Source organism: Crocuta crocuta, unplaced genomic scaffold (genome assembly GCF_008692635.1).
Source record: "Crocuta crocuta isolate KB4526 unplaced genomic scaffold, BGI_CrCroc_1.0 scaffold92, whole genome shotgun sequence".
Classification (NCBI taxonomy): Eukaryota; Metazoa; Chordata; class Mammalia; order Carnivora; family Hyaenidae; genus Crocuta; species Crocuta crocuta.
The window spans coordinates 5,303,450-5,323,036 of NW_027528804.1; the positions used below are offsets into that span (position 1 = coordinate 5,303,450).

Consider the following 19,587-nt stretch of genomic DNA (forward strand, 5'->3'; position numbering starts at 1 on the left):
CCACAGATTGCTCTCCTTCAGACACCAGTGACCAGTCTCAGGTTGTCACTGGTACTTGTGACTGATGAGATAAATCCAGGGTTCCCACAACCCTCCCCTTGGGTTCAATACTTTGCTAGAATGGCCCACAGAATTCAAGGAAACACTATTTCCAGCTTATTGTGAGGGATATAAGTTAGGAAAGGCCAAATGGAAGTGATGCAAAGGGGAACATGTGGGAAGGGTCACCCTCTCGGCTGCCACTCCCCTGGCTTGTGGATGTGCTCGCCAACCTGGAATCTCTCTGGATGCACTCCTTTAGGGTTTTTATGGAGGCTTCTTTGTGCAGACATAACTGATTAAATCATTGGCTGTTGGTGATTGTGCTCAATCTCCTACCCTCTTCCCTTCCTCAGATGACTAGGGGGTGGGGCTGAAAGTTTCCAGGGCCCAGTAGGAGTCACCTCTTAACTTAAACTCAGGTGTGGCTGATGGGGACATATTATGTACGAATAACAAAAATGCTCCTCTCACCCTTGTCATTCAGGAAATGATAATGGTTTTAGGAGCTCTGTGCCAGGAACCAGGATGATGAAGACCAAATCTATATTTCTTATTATATCATAACATCTCAGATAAAAGAGAAAGGGAAAATGAGGACCAGTGAAAGCAGGAAAAGACCACACATGCTAACCCATCCTAAAAGTTAATATGATTCTTGTGGTAGAGTTTTAACTCTGCGCTTCCTGGGAGATTTTTTTTAAATGTATATATATTTATACATACATACATACATATATATATGTGTATATATATATATAATGTATGTGTTCTTCTAAATTTATGTGAGAATTTTAACTGTCCGCAATTATATATTTTATTTTTTGTTTTTTTGTCTTTTATTACTTTTTTTTTTTTTACAAATAGTTTATTGTCAAATTAGTTTCCATATAACACTCAGTGCTCATCCCCAAAGTGCCCTCCTCCATGCCCATCCCCCCTCCCCCCACACCCATCAGTCCTCAGTTTTTGTCANGCCCTTCTTCTCCCCCTTGTTCCTCCGTCAAGTTCCTCCTAATCCTCCTATACGTGCAAACATATGATATTTGTCCTTCTCTGCCTGTGTCTTTTATTACTTTTTAAATATAATTTATTGTCAAATTGGTTTCCATACAACATCCAGTGCTCATCCCAGCAAGTGCCCTCCTCAATGCCCATCACCCACTTTCTCTCTCCCTCACGCCCCCATCAACCCTCAGTTTGTTCTCTGGATTTAAGAATCTCCTATGGTTTGCCTCCCTCCCTCTCTGTTTGTAACTTGTTTTTTTCCCCTTCCCCTCCCCCATGGTCTTCTGTTAAGTTTCTCATGATCTACATATGAGTGAAAACGTATGGTATCTGTCTTCCTCTGACTGACTTATTTCACTTAGCATAATACCCTCCAGTTCCTTCCACGTTGCTGCAAATGGCAGGATTTCACTTCTTTCTTATTGCCAAGTAGTATTCCATTATATATATATAAACCATATCTTCTTTATCCACTCATCAGTTGATGGACATTTAGGCTCTTTCCATGATTTGGCTACTGTTGAGAGTGCTGCTATGAACATTGGGGTACATGTGCCTCTATGCATCAGCACTCCTGTATCCCTTGGGTAAATTCCTAGCAGGCTATGGCTGTGTCATAGGTTTTAATTTTTTGAGAAACCTCCATTCTGTTTTCCAGACCGGCTGTACCAGTTTGCATTCCCACCAACAGTGCAAGGGGGTGCCCATTTCTACACATCTTCACCAGCATCTAGAATCTCCTGATTTGTTCATTTTAGCCGCTCTGACCTGTGTGAGGTAATATCTCCGTGTGCCTTTGATTTGTATTTCCCTGATGATGGGTGATGTTGAGCATCTTTTCACTTGTCTGTTGGCTGTCTGGATGTCTTCTTTGGAAAGTGTCTATTCATGTCTTCTGCCCATTTCTTCACTGGATTATTTGTTTTTCAGGTGTGGAGTTTGGTGAGTTCTTTATATATTTTGGATACTAGCCCTTTATCTGATATGTCATTTGCAAATATCTTTTCCCAATTGCATCAGTTGCCTATTAGTTTTGTTGATTGTTTCCTTTGCAGTGCAGAAGTTTGTTTTTTTTTTTTAATCTTGATGAGGTCCCAATAGTTCATTTTTGCTTTTAATTCCCTTGCTTTTGGAGATGTGTCAAGTAAGAAATTACTGCGGCTGAGGACAAAGAGGTTGTTGCCTGCTTTCTCCTCTAGGGTTTTGATAGTTTCCTATCTCACATTCAGGTCTTTCATCCATTTTGAGTTTATTTTTGTGTATAGTGTGAGAAAGTGGTCTAGTTTCATTCTTGTGCATGTTGCTGTCCAGTTCTCCCAGCACATTTGCTAAAGAGACTGTTCCTTTTTTTCCATTGGATACTTTCCTGCTTTGTTAAAAATTAGTTGGCCATACATTTGTGGGTCCTCAATTGTCCACAATTTTAGTTAAACAACATTAAACATAACTATCATACACAATTTAAATTATTGGGGAAAATTCATGGAGATATATATATATCTTTTCTAAAAAAATAATAATTTATTATAGACTTTATTTTTTAGAGTAGTTTTAGGTTCACAGTAGAACTGAATGGAAGGTACAAAGATTTCTCATATACTACCTGCCCCCACACATGTATCGTCTCCCCCATTATCCACATTCCCCACCAGAGTGGTTCATTTGTTATAACTAATGCACTTACACTGACGTACTTTAATCACCAAAGTCCATGGTTTAACATTAGGGTTCATTCTTAGTGTTGTATATTCTATGCATTTTTTCAATGTATAATGACATGTATACACCATTATAGTATCGTACAGAACAATCCCCCTGCCCAAAGATCCTCTGTGCTCTGTCCTTTCATCCTTCTCTCCTCATTAACTCCTGGCAACCACTGATTTTTTTTTTTTTTTTACTGTCTCCATAGTTTTCTGGAAGCCACTTTTAAAAGGGAAACTTGATACAGTAAGTTTTCATCAGAAAATAGAAGATGTAAAATTTTCTCAGAAAAGACAAAATTTTTTCTTGGCCACAAATTATGTAAGAAACTAGTTACTTTATGGAATCAAGATAGAGATATATCGGATAATACAGACAACAGTCTTCCAGAGAGTGCAGGTGCAGATCCTATTTAACTCTATTTTGAAATAAACTCACAAAAGCTGAAAGTCCAACTCAGTAAGAGTCTTCCAGGTTCTAAGTTAAGTTCCATGAGACTAACTTGATCCAAGGTTAATATTTGGGAAATCCAGAGTTGTATATAGCACGTCCCCTATCAAGACTGTACTTCCATAAATACCATTTATTTTAACAAGGACTTTTATAAGCACTAAAATTATGCCTAAAGAACTGGTCTTCTCTTTTGTTTGAGAACAAACAGATCCACGTTTAGAGACCAGAAGATAGACCATTTATTATGAAAGGTGAAATGCTTAACCAGTATTTCCCCCATGTGGCAGCGGAATGCAAGAGTATTTTAGGCAACTTCGAATTTATTCAAATACTTTGATAAAAGCTCAGTTGAGGTTAGATATTCACAATACAGCATGTCAGAGTTGGTTTAGGCATGGGAAATGTTAATGTGAATGCTTCCAGTTGTCTGTCTTTTGACATAGAAAAATCTTAGTAGAAAAGCATTTCATTCCCGGCAGCAAAATCTATCCTTGAGGCAATTGATACTTGTCAGCTTGTACTACTTGTGCTAGGTGCTGGACTAAGTACTTTATACAATTTATCTAATTTAATGTGGGCGAATTAGATGTTCAGGATCCCAAATACATTGACTTGCTGTAGGATGAAAATCACTGATTAAATGAATTTTAGAGAATGATTTTCAAAGACAATGATTTTCTTTTAGCGATGTCATAATTAATGTTAGGCTTTCTTTCTGGCAGTAAATACTAAGTTCACTAGCTTCTTGAGGCCAGGACAAAGACACTGTTAGGTAATCAATTTAAAATTTTCATTTTTGGGGCACCTGGGCGGTTCAGTTGGTTAAGCAACTGATCTTGATTTAGGCTCAGGCCATGATCTCACAGTTGGTGAGTTCAAGCCTCATGTCAGGCTCTGTGCTGATAGCTGGGAGCCTGCTTGGGATTCTCTCTCTTTTTCTCTCTTTCTCTTGAACACACACACTCTCTCTCAAAATAAATAAACAAACTTAAAAAATATTTTCATTTTCCTCCTTGTCATACAGGAAGAATACATTTTCCGATTTTTCCTGAAGTTATGCTTGAAGCCATATGACCAGGTAGTAGCTTATGGAATGCCACAAGCCCCCAAATATGCTGGCTCACACACTCTCTCCCCTTTATCCATGTGGCTACATGAGGAAAACTCTAGGAAAACAGAACCACAGGATGGAAGTAGCCCAGATCCTTGAATAGCCACTTGTTAAGGATCACTTAGAAGAATGACCAACCTGCATTAAATTTTGCGCTGATCAAAGGAGTATTTATCATGTCAAGCAAAAGATGTTGGAGGTGTTGTGCTAGAGAAGCTGGCTCGTGTTACCCTTCCTGGTTTTCTGATCTTAAAAATTCATCATCAACATAAAAGAATCTTTCCATTTTTTCATAAAAAACATGAATCCAAATTGCTTTAAAATTTGTATCAGATCACTAGGTTACAATTTTAAAAAGGCTGAAAAGTAGAAGGCTAAAACAAATCTATAGCTATTGAAACTGCTTTCTAATTTGGTCTGCTGGTTGCACCCATTTCAATTCCTTCAGTGATACTAAAATAGAATTAAAGGCCTATCCAATGAAGTCTTCCATTGTTTTTGGCAGAATTATGTGAAGGTGGATGAAAAACATCAACAGTAATAGTCGTGCCTGAAGCTTTTTGGTTTCTCATGTGTGCTATATTAGACCAAAGTCCAATGCCTTCAGTTTGCAAAGAGAATGCTGGCATAAAATTTTGGACCTCAACCTCTTTTTTTTTTTCTTAAATGTTTATTTATTTTTGGGAGAGAGAGAGAGACAGAGAGACAGAGATACAGAGAGATAGAGCATGAGCAGGGGAGGGGCAGAGAGAGGGAGACACAGAATCTGAAGCAGGCTTCCAGGTTCTGAGCTGTCAGCACAGGGCCAGATGCGGGACTCGAGCTCTTGAATCATAAGATCATGACCTGAGCCGAAGTCGGGTGCTTAACCAACTGAGCCACCCAGGCACCCCAGACCTCAAGCTTTTAAGTTGGTTATTTTAAAATTACATTTTAACTTTCCACATGGGTGTGTGTTTATATATTTAAATTACAATTTTTATAACTATCTTACCAAATATAGTAAAACCATGGATTGTAACTCGTTCTGCGAGTGTTCCACAAGACAAGCAAACATTTCTGATAAGTTTTAACTTGATAAATGAGCCATGTCTTACAATACGAGTGGTCCATGAGACTGAACTTCACAGATCACAACTGAGCCAACGATTCCTGAAATTTGCTTTGATATACAAGTGCTTTGGATTACAAGCATGTTTCTGGAACAAATTATACTCCCAAACCAAGGTTTTACTGTATTTTTATTTTTCCAATACACTTTAAAAATACTATTTGGCTATTCTAGTTACTTAATCATACCACCTTTTTAAATCTTGTTTTTAGTGTTTATTTATCTTTGAGAGAGAGAGAGAGAGAGAAAGCGTGCCAGGTGGAGGGAGGGCCGTGGGGACAGCGGGTCTGAACCAGGCTCTGCACTGTCGCGGGGCTCATGAACCATCATATCATGACCTGAGCTGAAGTCTGATGCTTAGCCAAGTGAGCCACTCAGACGCCCTACTTAATCATATCATCTTAATGAGAATGTTGCCCCTTGTTTTCAATAATTCGTATTTTTCCTTCTCTGCATCATATTGTATTTCTAGAATATTAGATATGGGCATTCTCATGTCATTCCTGACATTAATTGGAATTCTCCCAATATTCACATTCTACATTATACTGATTTTTAGTTTTTATTGTTTTATTAATAGTTCATTGTTTTTTAAAACCAAGAATCAACAGCGCTGATCATAGAGTCAGCAGCAACCTCAGGTCTCCTTACATTTAAGTCAACACTCAGAACACTTAGGCTCACAAGACTGTAATGGTCACATTTGACACTTAATTACTCAGGAGGATGGGGAACAGGGACCACAGTTTGTCGGCACAGTCGCATCAAGTGCTCCTCTTCAGTGGAACTCCTCACACGGCAGAATGGCTCAGGTGCACAATGACAAACACTTTACACAGAGGTGAAACTGCTCTGGCTTAACAGCCTCATGTCGCTCTGAAGCCAGTATCTCATCGGCAGTGTCCAACATCTTTCTCCTCAAGGGACATACCCAGTTATAGGAAACACTGAACTCAGGTTTGTTCAGTGCTATGGTTTGCTACCAATTGTTCTTGCTGTCTAAATGCAGTTTATCAATCAGGGGTCCATTTTTACCAGCAACATAGCAACAGAGTTCACAAACCACCTTATCTGGTTGCCAGGGGAACGGAGCTAGAAAGTTAACATAAGGTCAAATTCTCAAGCAGAAGGGGAAAGGATTTTGTTAACCCTTTACCCACATAGAGGTTTTCTGTCAATTTGATTGTAATGGATTCTTTTAATATGTTGATAGATTATACTTGTAATCATTTTTTAGGGCTTTTGCATTTATATTTGTATCCGTGATAAGCTGTGTATATGTGTCTATGTTTGTGCACATGTGAGAAAGCTGTTTCCAGACTTAAATGTCAGTAACACCTTACGAGTATTTGTAAGTACTCCTCTTTAGATCCATAAAATAATTTAAGTAGTATTGGAATTATTCCCTCTTTGAAGGGATGGTCTACTCTGTGGTATAACCAGAGCTGTTGGAAAGGCTCTAGACCTGCTAGTTCATACATCACCTATGCTCATTCCCTATGAAGGACACAACACACATCCAGATTAAGGGAGTATCATTGTAGGAGTGCTTCAGTGGCTCAACTGGTTGAGTATCTGACTCTTGATTTCATCGCAGGTCATGATTCCAGGGTTGTGGGATCAAGCCCCATGTCGGGGTCTGCACTGAGTGTGGAGCCTGCTTACGATTCTCTCTCTCTCTCTCTCTCTCTCTCTCTCTCTCTCCCCCCCCGACCCCTCCCCTGCTCATGTGCACTCTCTAATAAAAACAAAAAATGAGTATCATTGTAAAAAATGAAAATGTTGGTGTATTTCACTATTCCTTCTTGCTTTTATAAGGTAATGTAAAAAAAAAAGATGAGCTTAGTCAAAAACTGGCTGCGTGGCAAGCAGGGAGAGAAAGAAATGAGAATGGGGGCGCCTGGGTGGCTTGGTAGGTTAAGCATCTGACTTCAGCTCAGGTCATGATCTCACGGTTCGTGGGTTCGAGCCCCGTGTCGGGCTCTGTGCTGACTGCCAGCTCAGAGCCTGGAGCCTGTTTCAGATTCTGTATTTTCCTCTCTCTCTGACTCTCCCCTGCTCACGCTGTCTCTCTCTCTCAGAAATAAAAAAACATTAAAAAAATTTTTTAAAACAGAGAAAGAAATGAGAATGTCCAGAAATGTGGGGCCTCCTAGGATTCAAAAAGACAACTGCTTTGATACCCTAAACATTAATCTCAGTAAAAGGATCTAAGCCTGTGGCAAGGATCAGAAAAAGGGTGTTGCCTTCCCAATCAAATCTATCACTTCAGCTAGCTTCAAGGTGGCTTCTATTAAGATGAAAGAGTAAGGTATGGATATACGGAAGCGAAGAAAGAAAGCAGGCTTAAGAACGCGGACTAGAAAAGATTTTGGTTATTGTTATTGGTGCAAGGAACTTACTGGAAACAATTAGATTAGGGTTTTTAAGGAAATCTTGTAGCTACAGAAACCATGAGTCTGACCTGAGAATATCTATCTGTTAGCTCCTTAAAGCAACACTCAGACTCTTAAGGTGTAGCCAGAGAAAAAGAGCTGTAAATGATGTAAGAGCTCCCAAGGAAGACACGTGCTCCAAGGGTCCCTTCTGATATGGCTATGAAAGATGAATGGACAAGGTTGTAGAAGCAGAGGTGACCTGACTGTCTGACCAAGGCAATTCTTCAACTGCTGGAGCAGAGAATCTCCGTAATTCTTGCTTAGTTTGGAGTCAAGATTGCAGTGAAAAAAGCAGCTGTGTGTTCCTCATCCTTCTCTTTTCTTACTAGTTTTTTTAAATGTTTATTTATTTTTGAAAGAGAGAGAGAGTGTGTGTGTGCATGCACAGGAGGGAGAGGGGGAGAGAGAGAGAGAGAGAGAGAGACAGGATTCAAAGCAGGGTCCTCACTAACTGCAGAAAGCTCAATTCAGGTGGAACTTGCAAACTGCAAGGTCATGACCTGAGCTAAAATCAGATGCTTAACTGATTAAGCCACGAGGCACCCCCTGAATAGTGAGTTTTTAAAGCAGTTTTCCTGTCCCTATGGCACCACTGTTTATGGGATACGGGGAGAAATAGCTTACCGACAGACACTATGAGAACTTGATAGAGAAAACACATTTTCTTTACCCTCTGCCTGGACACCACCCCAACCATACATCCTCACCTTATTCAGTCTCTGCTTAAATGTCACCACCCCAGAAGGGACCACGTCACTCTACCTAAAATCACCTCTCATCTCTTATCACCTTTTCCTTCCTTTACCCTCTCTTTACACCTTACTCTCTCTTCATAGCACTTATTCCTCCTTGCTCCCCTACCGCAGTGGGAACTCTCAGGGCACAACTTTGTTTCCTAGCTAAAGTCCTACTACCAAGAAAAGGCCAGTACATTGTAGGCTCTCAATAAATATTTGTTGGGGGGGGGGAGGGAAGATGAAACGAGTAAGAGCTTCTCATGTCCAAGTGTTTGAAGTGGTGTTTGTTTGGTCCTATTTTGTTACTTATCTGTACCACATTGTGATCAGTGGTAATTATTTGTGAGAACAATGGGATTACTACTTGCAAGGTGGCATTATTGGGTAGGAAACCTAACCAAAAAAGTGGTCCTCTTGGAAAAGTACAGATATTGCTAAAAGCAAACCGTTTTCATCAGCTTCTTTTTTTTTTTTTAATGTTTATTTATGAGAGAAAGGGAGAATGAGCTGAGAGGGGCAGAGAGAGAGGGAGACACAGAATCTGAAGCAGGCCCCAGGCTCCGAGCTGTCAGCACAGAGCCTGATGTGGGGCTCGAGCCCACAAACCGCAAGATCATGACCTGAGCTGAAGTCAGACACTTAACCAACTGAGCCACCCAGGCGCCCCTGTCTTGTTTTTAAGGCGGAGATAGATAGTGCAATATCACCCCCATGGGAACTTCACCTTGTTTCTGGAATGGTTGGTATAATTGTAGCATACCAACCAGTTAGACCTTGGAATTCCTGCTGACTCTCTTCATTCCATGATTCAACAAAGACTGATAGAATCAGCTACTACTTACTCACGGGGGAAGCTCAAGTTTGCCAGGAAGAATTCAATCCAACATTTAATATTTACTGAATTGAACCCTTGTGCCCTTGTCCGCCTGCTTGTTAATGTGTCACAGAACTCAGAGTGGCAGAGAAGCAGTGCAATAAACCCATTGCGTTAGAAGTTACAATATGGGATGTGCAGTGTTGTGATTATACCACAGGAATCTCAGCCAAGCAAAAAGTCAAAAAAGGCTTCCTGAGTAAATGTCAGCTAAACTTGGACCCAAAGGGCAAGTGGAGAGTGTCCAAATGAAGAAGGAAGATGAATGGTGTTTTCTAGGCCAAAGAAAAAGATATGGAAAAAAATTTAAAGCATGCTGATGGGGCATTACACTTTTGTTCCAGATATTGTCCTATTTTCACCTATAATGTCCTCCTTTCCTTCTATCTCTAGCTTTTAGCCTACAGGTTAGCCCCTTCTTAATAATCATCCATTGCTCTGGGGAGGTTTATTTGCAAATCCAATCCAGGAATCAATGAACAAAGAAAATGGCTAAGAAGTAGCCTGGAATGGAGCCTACATTACACTTAACAAAAATTTGATTTTCTGCAGAAAAAATATTTTGACTCTTACATTTTTGGACTTCATTAGAAGGATCTGAAATAGATGACACCAAGCTGTTTGCCTAAAATAATGTCCCAAGCCTGAATTGGCATGGATATTTCCTGAGATTAAAATAGAAACTTGTTTTGCTAACAGAAAACAACTTGGAAATCAAAGAGTCATTTAAGTTGAAACCATTATTTTTCCTTTTCTTGCATAAAATTCCTGTTTTTGTACACACTAAGAAATCAGGATTGTGAGATCACACTGCCACAGAATTTTCCATTAAAAAATTGAAGTTGGAGAAACCTCAGAAAGAAAATAAAGACAGAAAAACGTTTGTAATGTAACAAATTCATTCAGCAAACATTTATGAGCACATAGTACATGTTCTAGGCACTAACAAACTTTCCCTTGAAGAGTTTGCTTTCTACCAGAAAGGCATACAAACGAGAAATAAATTATATAGGACACCGGAAGGTGAGTGGTATGGAGAGAAGACAAAGTAGAACAAATCATGCAGCATCCTGAGGGGGCCGATTTGCAATTTTTAATCTGCAAATTTAAAGGCTGGATTCCTCAAAGAGTGGTAACATTTGAGCAAAGCCTGAAGGAAGTGAGAAAGTGAATCATGTCGATATCCAGGCAGACAGATCTGCCAGTTAATGGCCCGAAGGCAGGGGCATGCCCGGGGTGTGCGAGGAAGCCAAGGAAGTCATGGGCTAGGGAAAGGGAGAGAATAGGAGATTAGGTCTGAGACGTATGAGAGATGGCAGATCACTGCACGGAGGAGTCATTGGAGCAGGGTTTGAGAAGAGGGGTGACTCAATGGATATATGTTTTTACGTGCATTTTAGGATGATCGTTGCGTGTTTTCATTGAACAGTCTTTTAGTGCATTATTTTTCTTTTTACTCTGCAACAGCAGAACAATGGTTGTTAAAATGGTTTCTACAAGCTCTCCCCCCGATCAGGCACCGCAGGCTAAGTAGTAACGGCCCTCCCGCTCTGGCCTGCACGTGCCCCTGGCGGGGTCAGCCTTTGCTATCGTCCTAACGTGCTCGAAGTCGAGCTGGCAGAGACAGAAAACAGCCTGCACGTTTCTTCTACCAAACTCGACTGGAGAGCCAAACATTTCTTTCGGTTGGTTACAAAATAAAAAAATATGCCTCTGCCAACTCTGCGGGAGAAGCAAACTCCCGGAGTTTGCCTTTGCTAATTTGTCCAAGTCGTGCAGTCGTGCTGTGGTTTCACTAACTGCAGACGCTGCTCAGCTCCAGCCCCACCAACGTCTCCGGTCTCGGGCTTCTCCGCCGCCCGCGGAAGCCGCTGCTTGTCCCTGCGGTCACCACCTGTTCGGGCGGACCCGCGGAGCGCGCACCTACGCCGCGGGTCCTTTCCCTCCTCGGCTCACCCTTCCCTGCGGAGCGCCCGGCGCTCCCTCCCTCGCCCAGGCCGGGCTTGCAACTTTCCTCGCAGCCTGGCGCTCGCCCCACTTGGCTGGCCCTCAAGAGACGCCGCTTCCCTAAGCGCTCCAGCTCCCGAGCTCTCCGCCGAGGGGCCAAGCGCCCTCAATCCCCGGCCCCCGGCTGGGAGGGCTGCGAGGCGAGCGCACGCGCGCCCCCCTCCGCCCCCTGCGCCCCTCCCCGCGGGCGGCGCAGCTCCCCCTGCAGCACCTCCCCTCGCGGGGAGGGAGGCAGAGGGGGCTCCCGGCGCCTCGCCGCAGACCTGCTCGGGCTGCTCGCCGCGCCGCTCTCTTCCGACAGCTGCAGCAGTCGCCGCGGCGCCCGCAGCTCCTCCCTTGGAGCCGAGGGGACGAGCGCGCCTCTCTCCTCCGCGCCCGGCACCCCCAACCTGTTCCTCGCGCGCAGCCGTGCATTCGCCGCCCGACATGGATTTCCTCCTGGCGCTGGTGCTCGGCTCCTCGCTCTACCTACAGGCGGCCGCCGAGTTCGACGTGAGGTGGGTTGGGCCTCGCGACCCCCTCTTCTCCTCCTTCTAGCGCCAAGTTCGCTCTCGCGGGGCTGGGGTCCTCTCGCCCCGGCGGGTTGCGAGGCCAGAGAGGAGTCTCCCCGGCCAGAAGTTGGGCCACCGCGCGGCATCGGCGGGAGGAGAGCCGTCGAACCGCTCTCGCGACCGGTGGCCGCCCGAGGCCGGGGAGGGCGCCCCCTGCGAGTCCCGGAGCCCAGCCGCGGCTCCCGCCTCGGGTGTCAGGACCTAGGGGAGGAGGTTCAGAACCGGGGCTCGGAGCGCGCGGGCTAGCCTCCTAAGCCGAGGTGATGCGCGGGACGCCTTTGGTCAGCAAACTCTGGCTTGTGACGTGGACGGCCCTTCCGTGGGGAAACTTCCAGGTGGCCGGGCCAGATCCCGGCTTGAAGCTGTCAGGGCCGCTCACGCAAAGGGTGGGGGGCGAGGAAGCGAACGGCCTTCCAGGGACGACCCGTTTGCCTCCGCGCTTGGTGTTCTTGAGGGAGGAGGACTCAAAATAAGGACCGAAAGGCGGGGAGCGCTCCGTGTGTGTTCGTGTCTGTGTACGCACGCACCCACCGCTCCCGAGACCTCGGGCAAGCCTGGCGTGCAGCGTGCTCTGACAGGTTCCAACAACCCTGGGCGCCGTCGCCGCTGTCACTCAGCCGCCCCCCTGGCGGCGGCGCGCGGCGCGCTCTCTCCGCAGCCGCGGGATCGGCTCTGGCGAGTGTGTGTGTTTGTGTGCGTCGGTCGGTCAGGAGGGCGTGCTTGGATACCCCCACCTCCGTGCAATTATAGACCAGACCCGCCCCGAACGCCGAGCGCTGCCGCTGGTGCACAAACCAGGCTGGAGCAGCCGGGAGAGATTTTAACCTGGGTCACACCGCCATCCAGTCTTCCTCTTTCAGAGCCTGCTCACCCGCCCCGACCCCGCCAGGATGCCCTCCGAGCAGCCCTAAAGACAGCCGCACCTGTTTCCCTTGTAATCTTGGAACGAATCAATTCCACGATTGATTGGCTTTCGTGTACCTGGAGGGGAACAGGAACCGAGGGGAACCAGTGGAGCGCTTAGAAGAGCAACCCCTTGTTTACCACCTGGTCGGAGGAAATAGAAAGTTGGGGGTTATTTGGGTGCTTTGTGCTTGCAGGCATAAAGGGAGATAAAAGAAACGGGAATTGAAAAGATTAGGAGTGTTTACGAAAATGTGGGTAGCGGCCAGAGGCTCTTTTATTTTATGAAAGCAATTCTTTGCCCACGTGCTGTGCATTTGTGGCACACACATTTGCAATAAGAAATACATCACATGGTTTTGCTAAGATTTTAAGGTAGCCTTCATTTTAAAACAGCCAATTAAAATATTGATCCTCTGGGATTATAAAGTCAGGTGTGAATCTAAACAAAGAAACGATATACCAAATAAGGCGTCAAAGTGGAACCTGGTGGATAAATTGGTATCCTTGAAATGGAATACTTTGAGTCCTTATTTACATTAGTGAGGAAGATAACAGGAATTGTTGATGCAGGAAAGTTTCAAACCACAAGGACACTTGAGATGTTAGCTACACTTTAAACTCTTCTTGGTTTTATTTAGACTTTTTTTTTCTAATACTTTCTTTCCTGGGAACATTTTCTGCCAGCGTCCTATCTCAAAGGGGAGATTCTGTTTCATTTGATTTTGAGAAACTCCCATCTTTCTGCCCCTTTCCACATCTTCCCCTTTCCAAGGCAGAAAATATAAGGCAGATTTTTTCTTTCTGCTTTGACATGTCGTTTTATTTAATACTTTTCAGTTTATGATAAATCAGTCAAAACTGGGCTTCCCCCAGGTAACAGGTGTGGGTCTTTGAGGAATCTGTTTTATTTCAAACTCCAGAAACCACCCTGTGAGTGTGAGCCTTGAGAATGCTTGGTTTTCACTGATGCTATTTCCATCTAAGATAGGAGCTTCCCCTCCCTTTCACCATACTCCTGTGTGTAGCATATGTGTATGTGTTTAACTGTCTGAAATTTGGAACTAGATCACAGCAGAACTATTTTCCTGAGTTTTATCCTTAAATTTCTGCCGGCATGAAGGAGTTCATAGTAGATTGGTGGGTGTGATTTAAATTATTTTTTATTTAAATGTTTTATTTAGTTCTGAGAGAGAGAGAGAGAGGGACAGCGTGAGCAGGGGAGGGTCAGAGAGAGAGAGAGAGAGAGAGAGATAGAATCCGAAGTAGGCTCCATCCAGGCTCTGTCAGCACAGGGCCCGACGTGGGGCTCGAACCCACAAACAGATCATGACCTGATCCAAAGTCCAGCGCTTAACCGACTGAGCCACCCAGGTGCCGCTAAATTCTTTTTTAAAAATAATTAACAGAGGAAATCAATTTTAATTTCAAAAGTATCTTTATTTATTTTGAATCTTTCTGTTTGTTAGGTGGCCCAGGCAAATTGTGTCGTCCATTGGCCTGTGTCGGTATGGTGGGAGGATTGACTGCTGCTGGGGCTGGGCCCGCCGGTCCTGGGGACAGTGTCAGCGTGAGTATCCTCTCTGGGAACTTCAACTCCCTGTGGGGTGTGGCTTTCCACCATGATTCGTGGCTTCACTGCACATCAGTGGGCTCATTACTTAGCAAGGCTTGGTGGTGTGGTTCTGACACGGGAGTTTTCAGTTCCTGACTCTTTATCCTGCCTCTTTTCAACCAGAGCCAACGGTATGTAGCAAGGGGACAGCTTTGTCATTCACAGAAGAGCCACCTATGATGCTTACTGTACCATTTGTCCCCAGGAGCCCCAGCTCCTGTTTTCTCATCAGGCTTTTTCTTTTCTGTGCTCCAGACTCTGAGATAGGGGTAAGATAATAAGTCTAGACTGTATTTACACTAAACAGACTCTGAACCTTCTAGCACTAATAAAATTCTTACCATACCTGTTGTGGAAAGTAGCCCATTTGTAAAGCTTTTTTTTTAAAGTGAGATTGTATTGACTGTTCTTAGTGGACCACCCACTGTAATCTGTTATTACACCTCTAAAAAAGTTATTGCACCCAGTTATTATACCCCTGAAAAAGTTATTACACCTCTGAAAAAGCATCGTTTTTATTTTCTATAAGCAGTCAACATCATTGAACAAGTGTCAAATCAGAGCACTGATTTTTTTTTTTTTTTTACCTTTTCTATGGACATTTTCATGGTAGAAATTAGAGCCACATCATAGAAATTTGAGAAATTGGTTCCCAGCAACTGTGTTGGGATCTCAAAATTGTATGCTACTTCCCCCACAAGGAATTCCACAAATGATCAAGTAAATTTCTGGCGCATCATGCTAGGTTGGCATGTCTGGTGAGATAATGGGAACACAGTTGTATTCCTCATATTCCAGTGCTCATGAGAAAGATGTTGAGAGGACCAGAAAGTGAAGTGAGGAAGGCTGGAGCTGGACAGGGCAGAACATGCTTTACACATGTTTGGCAACGGGAGGAATGAATGCATATTCGTGCAGGAAGGAAGCTCAGGAAAGCTAAGAGGTCCCACAGCTCTTTCCATCTTTGAGAAATGCCCTTGGTATGCATGATATCTGCCCTTCATTTTGCAGAGGAGGAGGGAGAGTAAGAGTCACAGGCTGACATCTCTGGGTGGAGATGGAAAGGTAAAGGGGGACTAGTGTTTGTCTGTTACATGCAAGCCACTGCAAAAGCCATGTAAGACTTTTTGCACAGTTGGGCCATTGCATCTTTTTATAAAGGGAGATGATGCTAACTACAGTTTCCAGTGAACGAAAGAACTAGGCAAAGCTGCTGTGCCTGACTAGCTGGTTGTTTTTAAGTTTTTTTTAACATATTCAATTTTTAGAGACAGAGCACGAGTAGGGGCGGGAAGGGTACAGAGAGAGAGGAATACATAGAATCTGGAGTAGGCTCCAGTCTCTGAGCTGTCAGCACAGAGCCTAAGGTGGGGCTTGACCATAAGAACCACAAGATCATGACCCGAGCAGAAGTCGGACGCTTAACCAACTGAGCCATCCAGGCGCCCCTTGACTGGTTAGTTGTTTTTTAAGGGAAGATGGTTCAAAAAGAAGAATGATACCTGGCAGAATAGTCTTCTGCCCTTTATACCACAGTGTCAAGTATTTGCACAGCTGGAGGACACAGGTGTGGAATTTGAAGAGTGATCAGTTTTTGATAATCAAAGGGTGAAGAGAGGACCAGCACCACACACATTCCCCAAATAAAAAATGAGTAGTTTCTTTGCGGGAATGGAGGTAATTTCCTCCTTTGCTGCCTTAATTGGCAGGACACCCGCAAAGTGAATGTTGAAGTGCTTTGGGGTGTGTGGGATCCCCCAGCCCTACGGAGGACAAGGCCTTTCTGGCAGAGGGTCCTGAGCATGGGGGAGCACACCGTCCCTGCAGGCAGAGGCGGGGGAGGCCTGTGCACTCTGCCAGATGTGCTAAAAGAATTCCAAGGAGAAAATTCCTCTGTCTCTTAGAGGTTCATCAACTGTGGAATTCCCCAGAAAGAGCTTCTAAGAGCTGTTCTGTCTTTTTACACGTAATTAAGTTTTCTCTAGTATACACCAGCTTGTTGACTCTGAATTTGAGTGTAAAGACCTTGCAAAGTTACAGTGGCATTACTGAATTTAAACGTGAGGAAGTTTCTAGCAGAGTATTTTTCCCAGCAGAAATGAGGCACCATTTTAGTATTTTCTTTACCTTCATTTTATTTCTAACAGAATGTAAAGTGGTGAAGTGTAGTATTTAATGGTATTTATTTTTTCTTTCTTCCTATTCCTTAATGTGCGGTAGTTGCTACAATGACATGGGTCAGTTATTGAAATGATAATGTTATAAAAATGTATAAAATGATTCTGCACAAATCACAGCTTATCTTAACGTAGAAATGGTGGAAGTTTGAGAGGCAGCGTAATGGAGGGGAAGGAACATGGACTCTGGAGCTAGACTGCGTGGATTTAAATTTCAGTTCCACTGCTTGTTAGCTGTGTGACCTTGAGCAAGTGATTCGACCTCTCAGTGCTTTCTTTTCCTCATCTCTAAAATGGATATAAAAGAGTACAATACCTCATAGGACCATACATGAGGTGTAAGTGAGTTATTTGTAAAGCACTTAAAAGAGTTCCTGGCACAGAGTAAACACTGTATATGTGTTTGATGAAAGTAAAGAGGTATAAAGAAATACTGCTATTCAAACAGTGTTGTATGATGGGACATATCCAGGCTGTCAGATTCTTTGTTTTCTAAGCATGATAAATGTATTTTTGCATTTATACTGCCAAAATTTAAAAAATGATTCTAAGATTTTCAGTGATACAATAAAATAAAAAGCCTTTCAATTAAAAAGGGCCAGATGGATCTTTACCATTAATATTGTAGATGGCAGAGTTGTAAAAACATGAGTTCAAAGTTGGATGTTTCCTTGTGTGTTTTGTTTTTTCAGAATCTCAGATGGTCCAAATGTCTCTTGTCAGCCTAGAGTTCCCCCATCTTTGTTTTGCTATAAACAGGTAGAGGAATGTGGGGGCCAGAGGTCAGCTCAAAGTAGGAAGAAGAGCACCAAAGAGGCACTTGCTGGGGACACACAGAAAACTTCTGATTAGTTTTTTAAAAAACTAATTAAATAAAATAAATTAAATTAAATAAAACTTTAATTAAAAAAAATTAAAAGCTTTTGTCACTACATTTATTCAAGGAAAAAGTGCCTTGCTGTTCTTTAACACTTGTACTTGGCAATGGATTACCTATAAAACTTCCAACGAGCTTCTGGGAAATTTACTGTGAAAAATGCGTTTGCCTTTCTGATTTTTAGATAATTTCAGAATCCTTACTCATGAGGACCATTCTCCTTTGCTTATCAAAGGTCCCTTGATTCTTGTGTTTCTGAATGATTCACTTAGGAATTTTCCTTCAAATTAGCACAGCAAAGGAAAAGGGAATTATTCTTACCTAGACACGGAACCTCCCAACTTATCCCTTAGAAGATGTGTGGAAGTTGGGGGGGGCGGGGGGCACTGCCGGGAAGCCATGCCCTCGTTATGTTTATCAGCTCTCACTCTCTAGTTCAGTGACCCTTTAGTGTTTAATCCATTTGGTTGAGCATGTGTAAGACATTTTGGCTCTATTCATGTGAGTCAGATATATGTATTTACCTAGAACATGCTGCTTTTCATGTTCACTTGCTACTTCCCTTTACATGGACTTGTTTGGAGAGGCCAGTTGACTTTGCAGGTGCTAGTGGTGCTCAGTCTCTGCCCCAGGTCACAGTGTCTAGCCACCAAGCTTCAGTCAGGGACGCTTTTCATCCTTCCTGCAGGGACCGAGGAAGGAAGGATGCCTCCCAGACAGGCAAGGGAGCTGTCTTCCTGCTTCCTGCCTGTGCCACCTGACATTCTATCCCAGGACTTCTGCCTGTCTGTGGAAAGTAAGACCCAGTCCAGAAACAGGCAGGTCGTGTTTTCATAGCTCTTTTTGAGGGCACACCCTTGCCTTCTTTCTATCCTTTGATTCTTTGTTTTATATTCTTTCTAAAAAGGTTTTATTTAAATTCCGGTTAACATACAGTATAATATTTCAGGTGTATAATATAGTGATTCAGCCCTTCCATACTATACCCGGTGGTCATCACAAGTGCACTCCTTAATCCCTATCACCTATTTAACCTATCCCTCCACCTACCTCCGTTCTTCACCCTTAAATCCCTATCACCTATTTAACCTATCCCTCCACCTACCTCCGTTCTTCACCCTTAAACAGCTATCTACATATTGAGGATTCAAAACTTGATTTTTAATTGTCTTGGGTTTTATCTATATCAACTATTGATTGTGGCTCTTTATGGTAAAGGTAAATTTTCTTAATCACAACACACGTGTAGTTCTATATTTACAGCGCACAGCACCTTAATTACTCAGATTGTCACAAAATACTTCTTTCTTGTTCTGTAGTTAATCTGTTCCTTCGCTTCCCCATCATATTAATGGTGTGCTTCGTTTTAATGATTTCAACAATTTCTTCCACCAGGTAGAGATCTCTGTACAAAAGATTTTTAAGGGGTTGTGTATTTTATGTAAAACAAATGGGTATGCTTTTGAACCAGCTCTTACCTGAGAGCACCGGATGGTTTGGGCCGCTTGAGTATCTCTGACTTTTATACCTGCTTAGCTGGTTAACTTTTCTCAGCTGCATCTTTTTATTTTACAAGTGGATTTCTCAGATGCATTGCAGCTCTGAACTCCATCTGAGAGCTTCCTTAGGGCAGAAAGAGTATAGAGGATCCAAATATTGTATTTCTATGTGGTTGTCTTTTGGTTTACTTTACTTAGGTATTTGGCTATATACACAGCAATGACAGGGTTTCTGTTGAAAGCACTCTTCAGAGGTGTGAAGAAAAATTCAAAGTACAAGCTCCAAGTTTCGACAAAGATCATCAGTTTCTGAGTTCTTTGGCGATCATGGAGCATTTTGTGGTTTCTGAAGGAAATTACATGAATTCGGGTGTTTTTTTAATCATTTTTTCCTTAAAACAAAGCAAAATGCAGATGTTTTATTAGGTTTCTCTGAAGGTTTTTGGAATGATATAAAACCTATCTAGGGGTTGATTTTGCTCT

General features: G+C 43.1%; 1 protein-coding gene across 6 annotated transcripts in view; it reads left to right on the plus strand.

Annotated features, from left to right (window-relative positions):
• The first annotated feature begins 11,330 nt into the window (after window positions 1–11,330).
• Window positions 11,331–19,587, plus strand: part of NPNT (nephronectin) — an 83,318-nt gene continuing 75,061 nt past the window's right edge. Inside the window, exons 1-2 of one of the 6 annotated variants that reach the window (XM_077755781.1) lie at window positions 11,331–11,979; window positions 14,406–14,506. In XM_077755781.1, the coding sequence (XP_077611907.1) occupies window positions 11,909–11,979; window positions 14,406–14,506 (172 nt within the window). In that variant the 5' untranslated portion in view covers window positions 11,331–11,908. The remainder of the gene's footprint in view (window positions 11,980–14,405; window positions 14,507–19,587) is intronic. The other 5 variants (XM_077755779.1, XM_077755775.1, XM_077755777.1 and 2 more) reach the window with 5 other exon arrangements.